Genomic DNA, 16,887 nt, shown 5'->3' on the forward strand with positions numbered 1-16,887 from the left:
TCTAGTCCCTCAAATGTTCGTAAGCACAGTGCTAAGTAGACATATTACTGAGAGAACTAAAGTGAGCCCTTCCAGGGGAGGCGGGTGGGTTGCATGTGAATCTATGAAAGATACCAATACTGGATAACTGCAGTTACAGGTAAGTAACGCATTCCTTATCCAGTATTAGGGGTATCTTTCATAGATTCACAAGCCTGAATCAGAGTAGCAAGCAATGACAAGCACATTTCGAATGGTACAACATAAAATCTCACTAGATAATAAATATCAAATATGAAATGCAAAAGGTTCCAAAATGCCATATCAGAGAGGAATGTGCGAGCATACAGTAGGAAGGTGGGATGAAAGAGAAGGCTCACCTTTAGTGAAATAGATGACGGAGCACAGCTTGCCCCACTGCTGCATCTTTCATAAGTTCAGTATCCAAGCAGTAGTGCCTGGTGAACGTATGCGGCGTCTTCCATGTCGCCGCTCTGCAGATGTCAGTAATGGGCACTCCAGCAAAGAGTGCCATGGAGGGTGAGACTGTTCAAGTGGAATGAGCACGAACCTTGGAATGCAGAGGATGTCCTGCTTGCTGATGACAGAAGCCAATAGCCGCAGAGATCCAATGTGAAATACTCTGCTTAGTCAAGGGAAGACCTTTCCGAGGTCTGCTAAAAGCAACGAAGAGTTGGTTAGATTTGCGAAATGTCTGTGTTCTGTGAATGTAGAATTTAAGACAGAGTTTGAGATCAAGAGAGTGGAGAGACCTCTCTGCTGCAGATTGTGGATTCGGAAAGAAAGAGCGCAGGAATATAGGCTCATTAAGATGAAAGTCAGATGGGACCTTTAGAATACATTTCAGGATTAGTCCTTAGAATCACTCTTTCGTGTTTGAATTGGAGGAAAGGGTCTTGAATTGAGAACGCTTGGAGCTCGTCGAGGTAAGAGCCAGTAGAAGTGCCGTTTTCCAGGAAAGATATTTAATATCAGCTTTGTGTATCGGCTCAAAGGGATGTTTCATTAGTTGAACAAGCACAATGTTAAGCTTCCAGGTAGGTGGTAAAGTCTTCGCCGGAGAGAATGTTCTGAACAAGCCTTTAAGAAACTGTTTTATGAGTCTACTGGACCAGAGGGAAGGACCTGCAGAGGAACGTCTGAAGCGAGATATTGCGGCCAGGTGAACTTTTATCGAAGCATGAGCAAGACCTGAGTTTGCCAAATGTAGAAGGTAAGGCAAAATCTGCGCAGGCGACGAAGAAAGAGGATGCACTTTCTTTGATTTGCACCATATGCAGAATCTTTTCCATTTCAGGGAATATGTTCTGTTGATACGGTCAGCACAAGCTCGGGCCAGAACAGCTCTGCAATCTGGTGGGATATCTACGTTTTGGAATTCTCTGAACTCAGGAGCCAAGCCGATAATTTGAGAGATGCTGGATCCGGATGCTGGACTTGTCCGTGGTTCATTGTGAGGAGATTGGGGAACAGCTTCAATGGGATTGGCAGTTCCAGTGATAGGAGATGAAGCTCCGTAAACCAGTGCTGGCGCGGCCAAGCTGGAGCCATCAAGATAAGTGCACAATGTTCCGCCTTCAACTTCCGGAGGACTCGGGAATCAGGGGAAATGGAGGAAATGCGTACGCAAAGACGTTGAACCATGCGATCGAAAAGGCATTCTCTAGAGACCCCTTCTGGGGATGCCAGCTTGCGTAGTGTTGGCATTTGGCATTCTGTCTGGTCGCAAAAAGGTCCAGGTGAAGCATGCCCCATTGGGAGAAGATGTGACTGAGCAGCTGTTGATCCAATTCCCACTCGTGGCACACAGAGCGCAGTCTGCTCAGTGAGTTTGCGAGGACATTGTCCATTCCAAGGACGTATTCTGCACGAAGGGAAATGTTGTGAAGAAGCAACCAATTGCAGATTTTCTGAGATTCGGGAGACAACGTCAGAGAACGGGTCCCCCTTGTTTGTTTATATACTGCATTGTCATAGTATTGTCCGTCCTCACAATCACTGGGGAATTTTTGATCTAAGGAAGAAATGCTCGAAGCGCCAGGTAAACTGCTTGTAACTCGAGGAGGTTTATGTGCAGCTGGCGCTCGGATGGGGACACCCGTCCGCTGATTCCAAGTTCTTGGATGAACGCACCCCAACCTTCCTGGGACGCATCTGTTACGATATGCGGAGAAACTGGAAGCAAGAAAGGCAAGCCTTGCAAAAGGTTCTGAGGGTGAACCCACCACTGTAGAGCTTTCACCATGGGAGGAGTCACACGGATGACATCGTCGAACGATCCCGTACACTGGATCCATTGAGTGTACAGCACTTCCTGAAGAGGGCGCATGTGAAGACGGCAATGCGGAACTAACAGGATGCAAGACTACATCATCCCAAGAAGAGACTTGTAAAGGCGCACCGTGAGGGATCTTTTGGCTTGAATGCGGGTCGCTAAGGATGTCAGATTGGTTTGACGTTCCTGCGAAGGAAATGCTTTCTTCTGGGCCGTATCGAGGACAGCGCCTAGGAATGTGAGACGCTTGGAAGGTTGAAGGACGGATTTGTCTTGATTGAGAGTGAGGCCCAAGTCGTTGAAAAGCTGAAGACAGGCGTTGGAGGACTTGGTCACGCCTGCAAAAGAAGGCGCCTTGACGAGCCAGTCGTCCAAGTATGGGAAGACTTGGTGATGTTGCTGCCGGAGGTACGCTGCCAGTGGAGACAGGCATTTTGTGAAAATGTGTGGCGTCGATTTCAGGCCGAAGGGTAACACCCAAAACTGGTAGTGTCTGACCGCCACAGCGAACCTGAGGTATTTTTTGTGATTCTTGTGGATAGGCACGTGAAAATAGGCGTCTTGAAGGTCTAGAAACACCATGAAGTCGTTCGCATTGAGGAGTTGTAGCTCCTCCTGCATGGACACCATGCAAAATGATTGTTTTTTTTAGATACTTGTTTAGGTTTCTTAAGTCCAATGTAGGTCTCCATTTTATCTCCTTCTTTCGGATCAAGAAAAATCGGTAATAGAACCACTTGCCTCGCTGACCAAGAGGACCACTAGCCTCGCTGACCAAGAGGGACTCTTTCTATAGCGCCTTTCTGGAGCATTAGTGAGAGTTCCAAAATCAATAGATGTAAATTTTTGTGGAGCATTGGACGAGGAGGGGTCTGAGGCGGAGTTTCTATGAGTTGAAGGACCCATCGATCCGTAGTAATCTTTTTCCAATTTTGTAGGAAAGACTAGATTCTTACTCAAATCTTGCATGGTAGAGAATAAGTGGAGACCTGTGGCAGCGAGAAGTCATTGTCTTCTGGCTGTGTTCGTCTTTGCTCCTTTACCACGAAAGGAAGACTTTGTGTAAGACGACGGTTGCTGTTGATGTCGCTGTTGGTGTTGTGGCTGCTGATTTGAGGTGTAGGAGGACTGGTAACCTTGAAAATCTCCTCTTGTAGAAGATTGTCCCCTCCCTCTTGAGCCACGAAAAGGAGGACTCTTAAACTGGAGGGTACCCTCACCGTATCGGTATCCTTTTTAATACCTTGAAGCGCCTTGTCGATGTGTGCACCGAAAAGAAGTTGACCGTCGTAAGGCATGTCAAGCACCTTAGTTTGTACTTCCGGACGGAAAGCAGTACTTTCAGCCAACCTTGGCGTCGCAACACCGCAGTTCCAGCCAGTTGGCGAAAACCCGTCGATGCGATATCCATCGCACAATCGATGATTTCTGAGGCTGAGCGTTCACCCTCCAAGAGAATCTTCCTAGCCTCCTCTTTTTCTTGTTCCGGTAAGGATCCCAAATATGGGGCAATATCAGCCCACATTTGACGGTTATAACGCCCTAACAGTGCCAAAGAGTTGGAAGCGCGCACTGTTAACGCGGACATAGAAGAAAAACGCTTCCCAATATTATCCAGTCTTCTTCCGTCCTTATCAAGGGGGAGCAGTCAGTGCAGCAGAGGGATTTTTTGATTTACGCTGCGCTGCTTGGGTAATGACCGAGTCCGGTTTGGGATGGCCAGTAAGGCAAGCTGGAGCCGTGTCTGGAGCCCTATATTTCTTGTCCAGCCTAGGCAGCTCTGGGGGTAAGGAAGAAGGGTTTTGCCTGATCTTAACCCCCTGTTCCCAAATGTAGTCAATCATAAGGATGGACCTGACAGCCTTCTTGAACGGTTCCTTAAAATCATAAAGGAAGCAGTCTTGTTGCTGAGGTGTCATAGGAATTTTGAAACGCAAAGCCGCCCTTTCAAGAAAATTATGGAACCCCCCTGATATGCTCAGGGGGAGAATCAGCTTGCGTAGGCACAGGAGATGCCGGGTAGGGAATGACTTAATCGTCCCCTTCTTCATGTTGTAGCTCCTCCTCTTCATCATCATCTGAGGATGGTGGAGGTTGTGAGGGAGCAGGGTCAGGCTGAAGTATTAGAGGTGAAGGCCGAGGCCTAGGTGGAGGAGGAACCACTGGAGGTGGTGGAGGCATAGGCGAAGATGAGAACCTTTGTTTATAATCTGCAATCAAAAACTGAAGGTCAGTGACTATAGACTTAGGTAGACAAACCATAGGCCGAGGAGGAGCCTGGGATTCCTCCTGGTAATCTATCTGTTCTTGTTCCTCATAATCCGAGCTCTCGTTGTATTTCACATTTAGTTTGGATGGGCTAGTAGCCGTCTGGAACATAGAGCCATCATCTGAGTCCTCCTCATCCAGGAGATGCGCAGGTGGTAAAGCCTGGACTCTGCTCGGAGAGGTTAAAGCCGGTGTCAGCGTGCGCTTGGTAATTTTTAGGTGAACAGACGCACTTTTTAAGGTAGGTTCCGATGTCGTCGACGAACGCGTCGACGGGGTGGTCGTCGACGGACGTTGACGACTGATTCAGATGGCATCATCAACATGGACGTTGACGATGATGTAGTCGACGGTTGCGGCGTCGACGGTGACTTCGTCATCGATGGCTTCGTCGACGTTGGCGTCGACGGCTTAGTCGACGGTGATGGTTTCGACGTCAATGGAGCTTTCGTTGAGGACGTTGTCTTCGTTGATGTGGAAGTGCTCGTCGACGGGGACTTTACAGATGTCGACGACGAAGATTTCTTCATTTTAATTATTGAAGAAATGGACCTACCCGTCGACGATGAGGAAGTTGTAGACGTCACAGGCAAAGCTGACTAAATTGTGAAAGGTTTCTTGAAGGTGGAAGCAGAACCTGAGGAGAAACCTTCACAGGCAAGACCTTAGAGTGAACCTCTGAAGACTTTTTATGAGTCTTCTTTTGAGGTGGCTCAGTAGATGGTCCCGGAAATGTCACTCTAGGTCTTTTAGGAGAGGAATGTGAACTCCTGAAGGAACATTCGCTCTCACCAGAAGAGACTGCCTGGTCTTTGTCTTTCAGTCTCTGTAGCCATATCAAAAGGCACCCCTCTCTGTCCTTGAGGGTTTTTGTTGAAAAGGTACGGCAGATCTTGCAATCCTTTGAGGAGTGATCTGGGTAGAGGCAATAGAGACAATCCTTGTGCTGGTCGTCCACATGAAGTCTCTTTTTTCCACATGAGGTACAGGACCTAAAAAGTCCTTTTTTAGGAGTATCAGCCATAGCAAACTGAAAGCCCCACACAAATGAAGAAGTTCTGAAGAGAAAAGTACTGGAAATCCAGAAAACTAAGGAAAGCTGAGCAGAGCTCAGTGGAGACTCCCTTAGCACGACGTGCGGTAGAAAATCTGAGGGGCTAGAACTCCTTCCAGGAAGGTTCTAGAGGGTGGTGATAGCTGATTGGCCCTTGGCCAAAGTTTGGTCCTTTTTACAAAAGGACATGGATATGTTGCCAAGGAGAGGCCTCTGGCCCATTACTATGTATATATGTCTATGTGACATTACTTTATTTATGTACCGGGGACTCCCATCCTGACTAGGAATGATTCAGGCATGTGAATCTATGAAAGATACCCCTAATGCTGGATAACTTGGGATACCGTTTTGACATAAGTTACATGTAGCCCAAATACCATATCATTTAGCCAAAATGGGATTAAGAAGGAACATTCCCTACCTTAAAAGAATCCAAAAACCTCTCAACCCATGAGGCAATTTCCAAATAACATACAGTTGTGCTTTATTTACTAAAAGGGAATTCATTATATTGTGAAAAACAATTTTTTTAAGGCATGCTACACTGTTCATACGGAAACATAGGACCCATGTGGCTTGTTTCAAACATGCTTTTAATGGCTACGTTGCCAGGTTAGGATCTAGCTGAAGTCTATCAACAGCGTAAAAACAATTTCTACAGATTAGCCTTGAAGTCAAGTCAACCAAAATCTCTTTCTTAATAAAGTCCCTTAGTGAATCACGGTCACTCTTCACTAGACAGGAAGGGAACCACCCCACCATGGCCTTAACAAAAGCACTTCTCAGGCCCAATTCTAACCTTAAGGCTGCCACAGAGATGGCAGAGTTAACAGAAGTTACATTTCTGAGGACTCGTCCTTCCATCATGTCCAAGAAGCTCCACTTAGAGATTTTAATCAATTCCAAGCCATAAAGAAAAGAGGCAGGGATTTTGGCAAGATAAGCCTCTAACAAATGCAAAAAATGTCTTCTCCTCGTTGCCCTATTAAAAGCACCCAACCTTTAGCTTGAGATACGGCTCCGCTCATGTTTTCAATATGGGATTTTTCACTAAGGTTCCCACACATGTTCTTCCTTAAGAAAGTGTAAGATTTCACAATTTCTAGTTTTTGTTTACTCAGGGACCATGTAAAATGTCCAATTTCGGTTTCTTACTGCCATGAAAACACATATTTTTACTTTTGGACTTATTCATCTTTAATAATGGGCATCTGCAAACTGTTGAAATGCATGCAGGTGTCTAACAACCCTTTTGGGGTAAGATCAAAATAATTAAGTCATATAGCAGGTAAACAACTGACGTACCCCCACAATTATCAGTATGAAAACCCTTCCTCAGTTAAATGGCTAGGAAGATCAGAAATATAGAGGGGAAAAAAGGAGCGGTGCTAAAAGGCACTCTTATTGCCTGTGAGCAGGGCTCGACAAATCCACTCGCCCGCTCGCATTTGCGAGGGAGAATGGATGAGGACGAGCTATTTTTAGCTCCTACTCGCCCTTTCTGGCGAGTAGGAAACAAACTAACTTTTTTCCTCTGCCTTTGAAAACGGAGCAAAAGTGACAAGATAACAAGATTTAAAGGCATTTTTATTGCTCACAAAGGAACTAAGCAATAAAGATGCCTTTAAATCTTGTTAACTTGTCACTTTTGCTCTGTTTTCAAAGACAGAGGTCAAGTAGGTTGCAGTTGGGTCGAGGGGATTTTCCAAGTTACTAGACCTGCAGGACTAGTACAATTTTTCAGATTTGTCGAGCCCTGTGTGAGAGTCCCCTATCATCGCCCAAGAGAATTCTACACCAGGTGGAGAAGTGGAGGGAAAGGACTAAATCTAAAAGGGTCCTAGGCATGCCCAACTTAAGAGCTTTCTCTAAGGCAAAGAACGATATACTTTATCGAACACTGTGCAGAAGTCGATAAAAGCCACATATTTACCCAGTTTGCTCCATAGTTATGATTTTCTTATATTCCACCTGCTTGTTAACTGTGTCAATAAACATCTAGAGAAATCTTTTCCCACTGCATCTAGCAGAACAACTTCCGGTAATTGTCTGGTAAATTTTGATCTCCCTTTTAAAATAGTAGTACTAAAATTCTTCGAGTTCACGTAGTAGGGATTTATTTTGTTTTTATATCAACTTTTAAAAAACGGAAATAATATTTTACTCCACAGGGATATATTGTGCTTTACAGCTATTTGTCTGCTCCCTTCCTGAAATACTGGACTCTGGGAGCCAAGGAGGTGAAATGGCTGGACCAAAAGTACAATCCAGAAATTTTACTAGCAGAGGAATTATGTCAGTAATGAACAGCACACACTCATTCAAGAGACAACCTTGATCAAGAGTGGGGTGGTTTCAAACCACCACAGAGGTCTCCCATTCCATTTTAGCAACTTTACAGTCTATGTGAAAATTGGTCATCGTACCGTGGGCTTTTTGCCTTCTTTCAACAAGGTTTTTCTCCGAAGGACTCCTTGGATTGTAACAGCTCCTGGATAAAGATGGACTGCCAACTCTTCCGACTCCGCAGAACTAAAATATCAGTAGCACAAGAGCAGTTAGAAACGTAGATCCATTCCATTTTACCCTTTGTTGAGTCAAGGTCAGTTGTATCTCCAAAGACTCCTTTAGTGCCACTGGTTTTAAGATGGCAGGCTAGATTACAGCTAGAAATTAGCATCAGTGATGAAAGCAAATAAAGGAAAGCTAGTGAGGTAGTTAATCCAGTGAAGGGTGAGAGATGAATTTTAGAGGGGGGGGGGGTGGGGGGGGGGGGGCAAAGGAGACATGAAGAGATGGAAGAGAAGCAGCTTCCAGGATCAAAACTGGACATGCACATCTGAGAAAACAGCACAGTCTCACCACCTGTGGCGCATTTCTTGTATATCATCTAAAATGCATTACCAATCACACTACAAACAAGAAGATACAGAGGACATCCCCAAATCTCATTGTTCTGGCAAGCACCACAGACAAACACAAGAGCGCAGATCACATAAGAAGCTTCTGGAAATATTAATGGTTTCTCCCTTCTGCACCTAGTACCTCATGGCACAGTAAAATTACTCGGCTATCTACAGGAAAGTAATATCACCAGTTTGGAATTCATGTCAATCAAAAGTTAATTCTAGTAATAAATAACACCAATCAAAAAATAAAAGGAAACCAAAAGAGCATGTGAACACACCTAAATAAAGTAGGGTGTGGGTTGGGACTTCTTGTGTGTGATCTGCACTCTAGTTTCAAGAGACCTGTGGAGGGAAGCCATGGAAGCAATGCCCTTGTAAGACACTGACGTTAAAGCAGCAATAACAGTTAGAACTCTTCAACTGTGCATGTAAGTGTAGCGAACAAGCCTGCGGCGCAGGGTGCAATCAAAAAGGTAACACTGGGATAGGAGGAATTCACCCCTAAATAATAGACTGGGGACTTCCTCGGCTAGACTTCTCCAAATCTACCATTTCTCACCAAACCTTAAAATCGGTGCAGCCTCAAAGAACCCCATTCATTCCTGCAACTCCTCCAATTGTTTACTTACCCTACTATGACACTTTACTTTACTATTTGTGTGAACAGTCTACTTCATGGTAAGAGGATGGCTTGGAGGGCATGTTGACTTCTACCCTTAGGAGGCAAGGCTATACCTGGTCACACCCGTAAATATTTACAGCACCTCAAAGTGAATGTCTTTGCGGTGACATAACATTTCTACCTCTACTTCCGCAGTCTGGCATATACTTGATACAGGTTTCTACTTCAACCATTGTTTGTTCTTCTCTTGAACAGTTCTTGACTTCTAACATTCCTAAAGTGAAGAAATCATACCATGAACTCCACTTCTACCATCTTTGAACTGGGCGTTCTCCAGGGGATACTCTCCCATCTATGACCTAAGGGTCTTCCTAGAGGCAAAATGTTATGTTATTTTATGTTAATATATATTTATTAAGCGCTCGTACGCCCAGGGGCTTCATGGCGCTATAGGAAGGGAACACAGCACAACAGTTAAAAGTGAAATACAACTCAGCAATAGGCCTGCTGTCAACTTCTGACACTCATGGTAGCTCAGATCCCTTCTCTTCTATTTCTAGGTCCTCCTTAGACACCTTGAAGCACTCAAATCTGGGTTTCCCATATTTCTGGATGCTGCTCCAACACATTCCTATATTCCTAGAACTGTGATAGAACTCCCTACACCATCACACCTCCAAATATATCTTGGCCGCTCAGTATTTGTAAATTCCAAAATGCACCATTCCAAGTCCATCACTTAGCCATGGAGAATCCTCAGGTACAGCCCTCCATGTTTACCTCTCTTAGTGGTGTGAAATAAATGGAGTATACTACTTCAGCTTAAGTAATCCTAAAGGTTGGAGGTTTTCCAAGCATTGTTCTCCTCTCCCATTGCTTTAGCATGTAGATGGAAGTAGAGGGGAATAATGTCCCAAAGCATCCCTACAGCTTGAATCTCCTACACTATGAATGTTATGTGATTATGAAACAAAGGAAAGGAAGTCAACATCTACAGGCAGTTGCCAAATAGCAATGTGTTTTTCCATGTTTCCAAGAAAATGGAAAGATGTATTGTCAGTTCAGAAGTAGAGAATAACTGGTACTGCTGGTTTAATTCCAATAGAAATAATATAAAAAAAAGTTACATTAACTTGGAATATTCACTGGCAATAATTTGGAAACATTGTTTTTAGCCACCCAGTTTCCTTTTGGTGCACCATGGCACAACTCACATGAGGGCGAACTGTTATTCTTTCACCCTCTTTGTCTATTATATACATTTTCATATGGGACTGTAGAAAAGGAGTGAACAGATTTTGAGGCACAACATAGTCTTTTAAACCAATATCCTTTCTACTACCTATGTAGCTGCTACTGTATTCCTTCAGAGGATGCAAAGATTCTTGACAGCTATAGAACGTCTTCCCAAAAAAATAGTGCCCTTTTTACCCATCTGACGGGGTTTACAGGTATGTGATCATTTTTAACACTCCTACACTATTCACTTGGATAATAGAAACTACAAAAGAAACTGCACGTAGCACCAATCTAGCAGGAATGGCAATGTCAAGAGACACTAGGCTGAAAAAGGGCTCTGGACTGAAGACAAAACTATCATGATACCATCTTTTAATCCGTTAGAATCCACCAGGCCCACTGGAGTTCCAGTGATTCTTACTCCCTGTCGAAAGAAACTGTGTTCCAAACAGACTTGCGCAAGTAATTTGCACAGTTTTGTATAGCAGATGCCTGGATTACGGGAGACTGGGCTGGCATGGAGACTTGGATACAGGAGTGGGAGATGAAATCTGTGCTATGTTCAATCTTGCTCATCAGGTCCAATCTGAAATGATTCTTATGGTGGAGGTAGGAATTTCTAATTTAGACATAAACTAAGCCAAGATGATGTCTGTTAGCAGAAACATAATTATAAATCCCGTTTTTAAAAAAACAGCACAAAACTTGAACAGAGACCTATTTTTGAAGCCTGCCAATACTGCAATATGCAGAGCTGCTTGACTAGAAAAGATTTGCTCACATGAGCATCTTTATTATTTTGTTGCTGTTCCCTAAACATGTTTGTATTCCAAAACCCTCAGCTCGAGAGTTTTTTCTTTATAATTCTCTGGTGCACTTATTTTTCTGTGTATTCCTGGGTATATGACAATCTATCTAGGAACACGCAGTAGGCCAGCTGTCTCACAGCCCAAGGACAAGAACTGTTAATACCAATGTTCCATTTGCATTTAACTCTGGCTAAACTGGACTAATTTACACATTAGAGATGTGCCCTAAACTCCAGCCTTTCTCACACTCTTTCCCTCCTTTCCTGGTTTTTACGTTGTTTGGCTTTCCAGTGACTATCCTTGTCATTAGGCAAGGGATATTCCAGTATTTAGGGAACCTTAGGCAACTAACTACTTACAATCTGATCTTGACATTAATACTAACATAATTTAGTAGTGATCTAGGTTAGACACACAAAGATCTTGAGAAGAGCTACTTCAGCTGAGCTGTACTGGTTTTCAATTGTATTAATTCCCAACCTCGACTGGGGGTTAACAGGGCCACCTGGAAAACGAACTTTTGACTCCTTACATTCTGCAAAGGTAGAAGACAATCATTGGTTGCTAGTTACTGGTGCACTATGGGTTAACTGAAATGAAAAGTGGATAAGTCACTGGCTTTGCCTCATGACTTTTTGAGTCCCCACTGTTGAATCAAGCATCAGAGTGTCCTTTCCCTTGACCACTGGTGCTCAAGTATATCAAGAAACAGCAATAAAAAGTGTGCTTTAGGAAAACCAATGTATTGGAGAAGAGCTACTGGGTAGGCAGTTTTGCTTATCAGAATGAGCAATGCCTTTAGCAAAACTAAATTGATGTCTGTCCATGGGATGACACACATGGTTACTTTCCCTTGGGCAAGGATGGTTCTCAGTGTGACATGCCTGGATTGCTCTCCTTAAGTGGACATTGGTGTGTGAACAGTCTTAAGTGGGAAACCTCTAGGTGCCCACTTCAGTTAAACAGAGGGCTGAATAGGAGGCCTGAATCTCTTCCTTAATCTGCCCTTAAGTGCAATAAGAGCCGAATTTTAAGACACCTCTGTCTGCTGGAGAGTGGCAGGGCAGTGAAAAACTACTGGATACGGCCCTTCACGTACAGAGAAGTGAAAAGAGATTTCTGGTGTTAGAAATCTAGATATCACAGAATACATGAACCACGCTATTGGGGACCACCAGGTTCAAAGAAGAAGCCAGAAAGTCAGGACATAAAACAATGTCATGGCAACTGTAATGGTGCTGGCAGGCCAGAGACATGGCCTAAACTCTTTTTGATGCACACACTTGGACATTTTCACATAGGTACACACAGTTGCATGACAAACATCTGTGGCTTCTGAAAATTATGAAAGCCTCATCAGGAGAAAAGCTGGACATAATAATTGACAGCTTATTCGAAATGCATGGAAATTGCATAAGTATATTGAATGAGACCCCTAGACATTTCCAACATACAAAGTGAGCAGTACGGCAATAAATGTTAGTGCAATTTGATGCAATAAAGCCGGAATCTCGATCTAAGTAGAATATTTTAATTCACTGTCTTAGTGGTAAACAGTTGACTGAAACAGAAACATAATACTTATAATAAAAGCAGGCTGCACTGCATTTTTGATTCTCTATGCCACGGAGACGCAAATTACAGGTTACCAGAAGAATGCAAATTAAATCCTGAAAAGCAAGGGCTTTTGCACAGGGGAGAGAGAAGGCTACATTTGCTGGCAGAAGCAACGATTAGTTCTAAGATTCAGCTCCTTGTAGTTGCATGGAGCACTGTGCAGAAGAACATAATTAATGCAACACATAAAGCTGGCAAGCAACTCTTCGGGGAATTGCCATTCATCAAAACCTTCAAAGCAGTGATAAGCCTTCTGAAAGCAGGGGTGGAAGCTTATTAGTAACCTCTTGAATGTTTCCTCCTGCATGCATTTACCGGTCATACAATCTATGACAGAAGCGGGTAATTTGAAAGACCAGTTCCCACTCTCAAACAATTTCAGGAATAACACAAACAAAAAAACACCTCTCCTAGCCACAGCAGAGACAGCATGCAGCAAACACAGGAGAAAAACTTCAAGGATAGGGTAGTCTTAATTTTGAATCATCGGAGGGAGGCACCAAGGATGGGCCATCTCAGTCTGTGAAGAAGAAAAACATTTCTTAACCACTGACGTAGCCAGGGAGTGCCCTTTGATACTTATGCAATTATGACAATTATTTAAGCTGGTTGGAAGGCAATATCACACTTGATATTTCATTCTTTTGGAAAGGAGATGCTGAGGTGTGGATTACATGATTGGGGGTTGGAGATGCCATATGTGCTATGGAAGTCATGCTTCGGTTTAAAAGTGGCAAGGGCTGACATTTTCTGTTGATGGGAGGGAGATGCCAGTGACCGGTATTTACTGCTTATCAATGGGAGAGTGCAAGGACAAGTAATTATTGTATATGGGTGGAAGAAGCCAGGGGTGGGATGGGAATTTTATGCTACCAAATAAAATTGGGCAGAAGAGATAAATAATCAAAGCCAAGGAAAATGGGGAGCGGAGAGCGAGCGCTACTTGTACAGTGAGGTGCAGTGTCTGTTTATTCTTAGAATAGAGTTGGGCAAATCTAACAGATATGGTAACAGAAAGCCCTTCCTCCACCTACTGTTTTTTCCAGACTGAAGCTGGCCAAATTAAGACATTTCCTACCACTGCAAATACTCCAGAAGGCTGACAATTTCAGTTTATCTTGGCCTGCCAAGGAACAGGGGATCTTTTTACTCCTCTGCAAGGTCATCTGATTAACCGGATGCTGCACGACCTCATCAACAGTGATGTAGGACAGTCTGCCATAGAGGTGGCTAAAAACAGATTGGCAGCTCAAGCAAACAGTTGCCAAAGTCCCAAAAAATCAAATACATTGAAATACACACAAGAGGAAAGTATGCACACATTGATCTGGAAATCCCATAACCATCACCACCAGATCGGGAAGGAGAGAGAGAGGTTAAAGGAAGTTACACAGCAACACCCACCACCATTGTGATAGTCTGCACCCCCGATGCACAGGGAAGTGATAATACCTGCTGGCCTTCATCTGGCTTCGATAGCCATTGCGTGCCACTCTGGTCACCGGGCCAAGAGAATGATACAATCGGGTCCTGTTGGAGTCCATCATAAATGGGATGCATTACACAAAGTATATGGAGGCAGCCTTGCAGTAAGTTAGCAGTGGTGTGGAGAACAGTCCCAACATGCCCCTTTCAATTCAGCTTGATGCTCACACAAACATATATTCCAGATGAACAAGTTACTTACCTTCGGTAACGATGTATCTGTAACAAACAAACTAGTTATAGATTCCTTACCTTAGAATTACCCCAAGCGTCAGACTGGATCCGGAGAAATTGTTTATTAGCAGTACCGACTGCACGTCGGTGGGTGGTGTCAGTCGACCCTGCATCTGCCATCGGTGTCATAGTTGCTGGGATGACTCCGCAGTGTCTACTTAGATGCCGCCACTGCACGCTGACGTCAGTTCTGACACAACTTTCCATACCAGAAGCTCAGATCCATGCAAGACACTGACCACTGGTGCACAAAACTAGGGCCCTACAAGGGATTCCCTATCCCTAGAAGTCAGTTCGCAGAACGGGGAGGATGGGTGGGGCGGTAAGGAATCTATAACTAATGTATGTCTCCTACAGATACATCGTTACCGAAGGCAAGTAAATTGTTCATCTGAAAGAGACTATTAGTTATCAATTCCTTACCTTAGAATAGATACCCCAGCAACATCAACCCTGGAGGTGGGTCTGCGAACCAAGTTCACACAAGGAAGTCCTGGAGAACAGAACAGCTGAAAAAGCGGTCTCTCCAGACTTGGCTGTCCAGGCAGTAATGCTTCGTAAAAGTGTGCAAGGTGCAAACGTGTGCAAGGATGCCCACATGGCTGCCTGGCAGATATCAAGCAGCGTAACTCCACGTCCCAAAGCAGTAGTAGTCGCCCTGGTGAGCGCGCAGTCCTACTGTAGGTCCTTTTTAGGAAAAGAATAGCAGATCTTAATGCATAGGATACCCACGGAGAGATGACATGATTGTGCACTGCCCGACCTTTCTTGGTGCCCACATTACCCATGAAGACTTGATCGTCCACCCGGAAGTCTTTAGTGTGGTCAAGGTAGAAGGACAATGGAGTCTCTCCTCCTTTTTTGAAGGGTGCGGAGGCGGGAAGAAGGTGGACAATGTGATGGTCTGACCTAGGTGGAAAGAGGTAACCACTTTGGGCAGAACATAGGGCCTAGTGTGAAGAACCACTTTGTCCAGATGGAAAGCAAGAAAGGGAGGTTTGGAAGATAAAGCCTGAAGCTCACTCACCCTGCGAGCAGAGTTGATACCAAGCAAGATACAAGTCTTCAAAGTAAGGAGACGAAGAGGACAATTATGCAGTGCTTCAAAGGGAACACACATAAGATAACTGAGGACAAGATTCAAGTCCCAATGGGGCATTTCGAAAGGAGGAGGAAAGAGAGGAGTAATGCCCTTCAGAAATCTGTTAACAATAGTGGACTTGAAAAGAGAAGGATGATCAGGAAGGTGTAGAAAGGCTGAAAAATAGCCTTTAAGAGTGCCCAAAGCAGAGCACTACTGGGCCAAAGAAAGAAGGAAGAAGAGACCCTCATAAAGAGGGGCAGAAAGGGGATCCACAGCCTGCCACACATGTTTAAATCAACAGACTTATACCGTTTTAGTGGAGGGAATCCTGGCTGCCAAGATTACATTACAGACTTCGGGAGGAAGGTCGAAAGCTGTCAACTGTCGCCGCTCAATCTCCACGCAAGGAGGTGGAGACTGGACAGGTTTGGTGGAGGACCGTCCCCTGCTGCTGCAACAGAAGATCCTCCTGAAGAGGCAGTCTGATCGGAGGATCGATGGCCATGCTCAAGCGCTCTAGATAACAGACTCTTCATTCCCAGTCCAGAGCTACAAGAATGACTTTGGCCCGGTCGCGCTTGATCTTCAGCACTCTGGGCAGAAGTGGTACAGGCAGAAAGGCATACAGGAAGCTGCAATTCCACTCGCGACGAAAGGCACTGCCATGCGAGTGCTGCCCTGGAAACTAATGTGCAGAACAGCTCACATTGCGCGTTCTCTTCGGTGGCGAATAGATCTAACCAAGGCTCTCCCTACTGCTAAAAAAGACCTTGCACCACCTCCGAACTACCAGGGATATGCCCTGATGTTCCAGCTATGTCCAAAGGCGAAGAGAATATGCACATAGGGTCCACGACCCCACCCGCCCTGTTTGTTGCAGAGTTGTATGGCGTTTTCGATTCCGAATGGATTTCCCCGATTCATGTCCTTATACAGGTATTACTCATGTTGCCCTTATATAGGCATAGAAATCAAGCCCTTATTTAGGCATAGCCCATGCAACCCAAATACAGGCATGGCTACTTCCATCCGTTCACCAAACGTCACAACGATTTCTTGGAAAACCAGCTTAAGCCGTTAGGGACTCCCCCCTTGCTTGAATATTGATTTCTCCAAGAACTCAGTTAGTTTTACAATGAACAACTTTTCCTTAGGGGTTCATTCATGATGTTCATATGCCCAACTTAACGTCAAACATGGCATTCCTAGACACCTTCAAGGTATAAATATACCTTCACTTGCTATGGCCAAACACAGTGGTTCGGAGCAGTTCGACTACCTACTTGCC

At 44.5% G+C, this 16,887-nt stretch overlaps 1 protein-coding gene across 9 annotated transcripts in view; it reads right to left on the reverse strand.

The window, feature by feature from the left end:
* The window catches only part of RALGPS2 (Ral GEF with PH domain and SH3 binding motif 2), a 1,046,762-nt gene that overhangs the window by 156,897 nt on the left and 872,978 nt on the right, over positions 1 to 16,887 (reverse strand). For 7 of the 9 annotated variants that reach the window (XM_086956407.1, XM_086956399.1, XM_086956386.1 and 4 more), the window contains 2 exons: positions 14,249 to 14,326; positions 8,027 to 8,132 (listed from right to left, as the gene is read on the reverse strand). In XM_086956407.1, the coding sequence (XP_086812533.1) occupies positions 8,027 to 8,132; positions 14,249 to 14,326 (184 nt within the window). The remainder of the gene's footprint in view (positions 1 to 8,026; positions 8,133 to 14,248; positions 14,327 to 16,887) is intronic. The other 2 variants (XM_086956420.1, XM_086956414.1) reach the window with 1 other exon arrangement.

This window comes from Lissotriton vulgaris, chromosome 1_1 (genome assembly GCF_964263255.1).
Source record: "Lissotriton vulgaris chromosome 1_1, aLisVul1.2, whole genome shotgun sequence".
Classification (NCBI taxonomy): Eukaryota; Metazoa; Chordata; class Amphibia; order Caudata; family Salamandridae; genus Lissotriton; species Lissotriton vulgaris.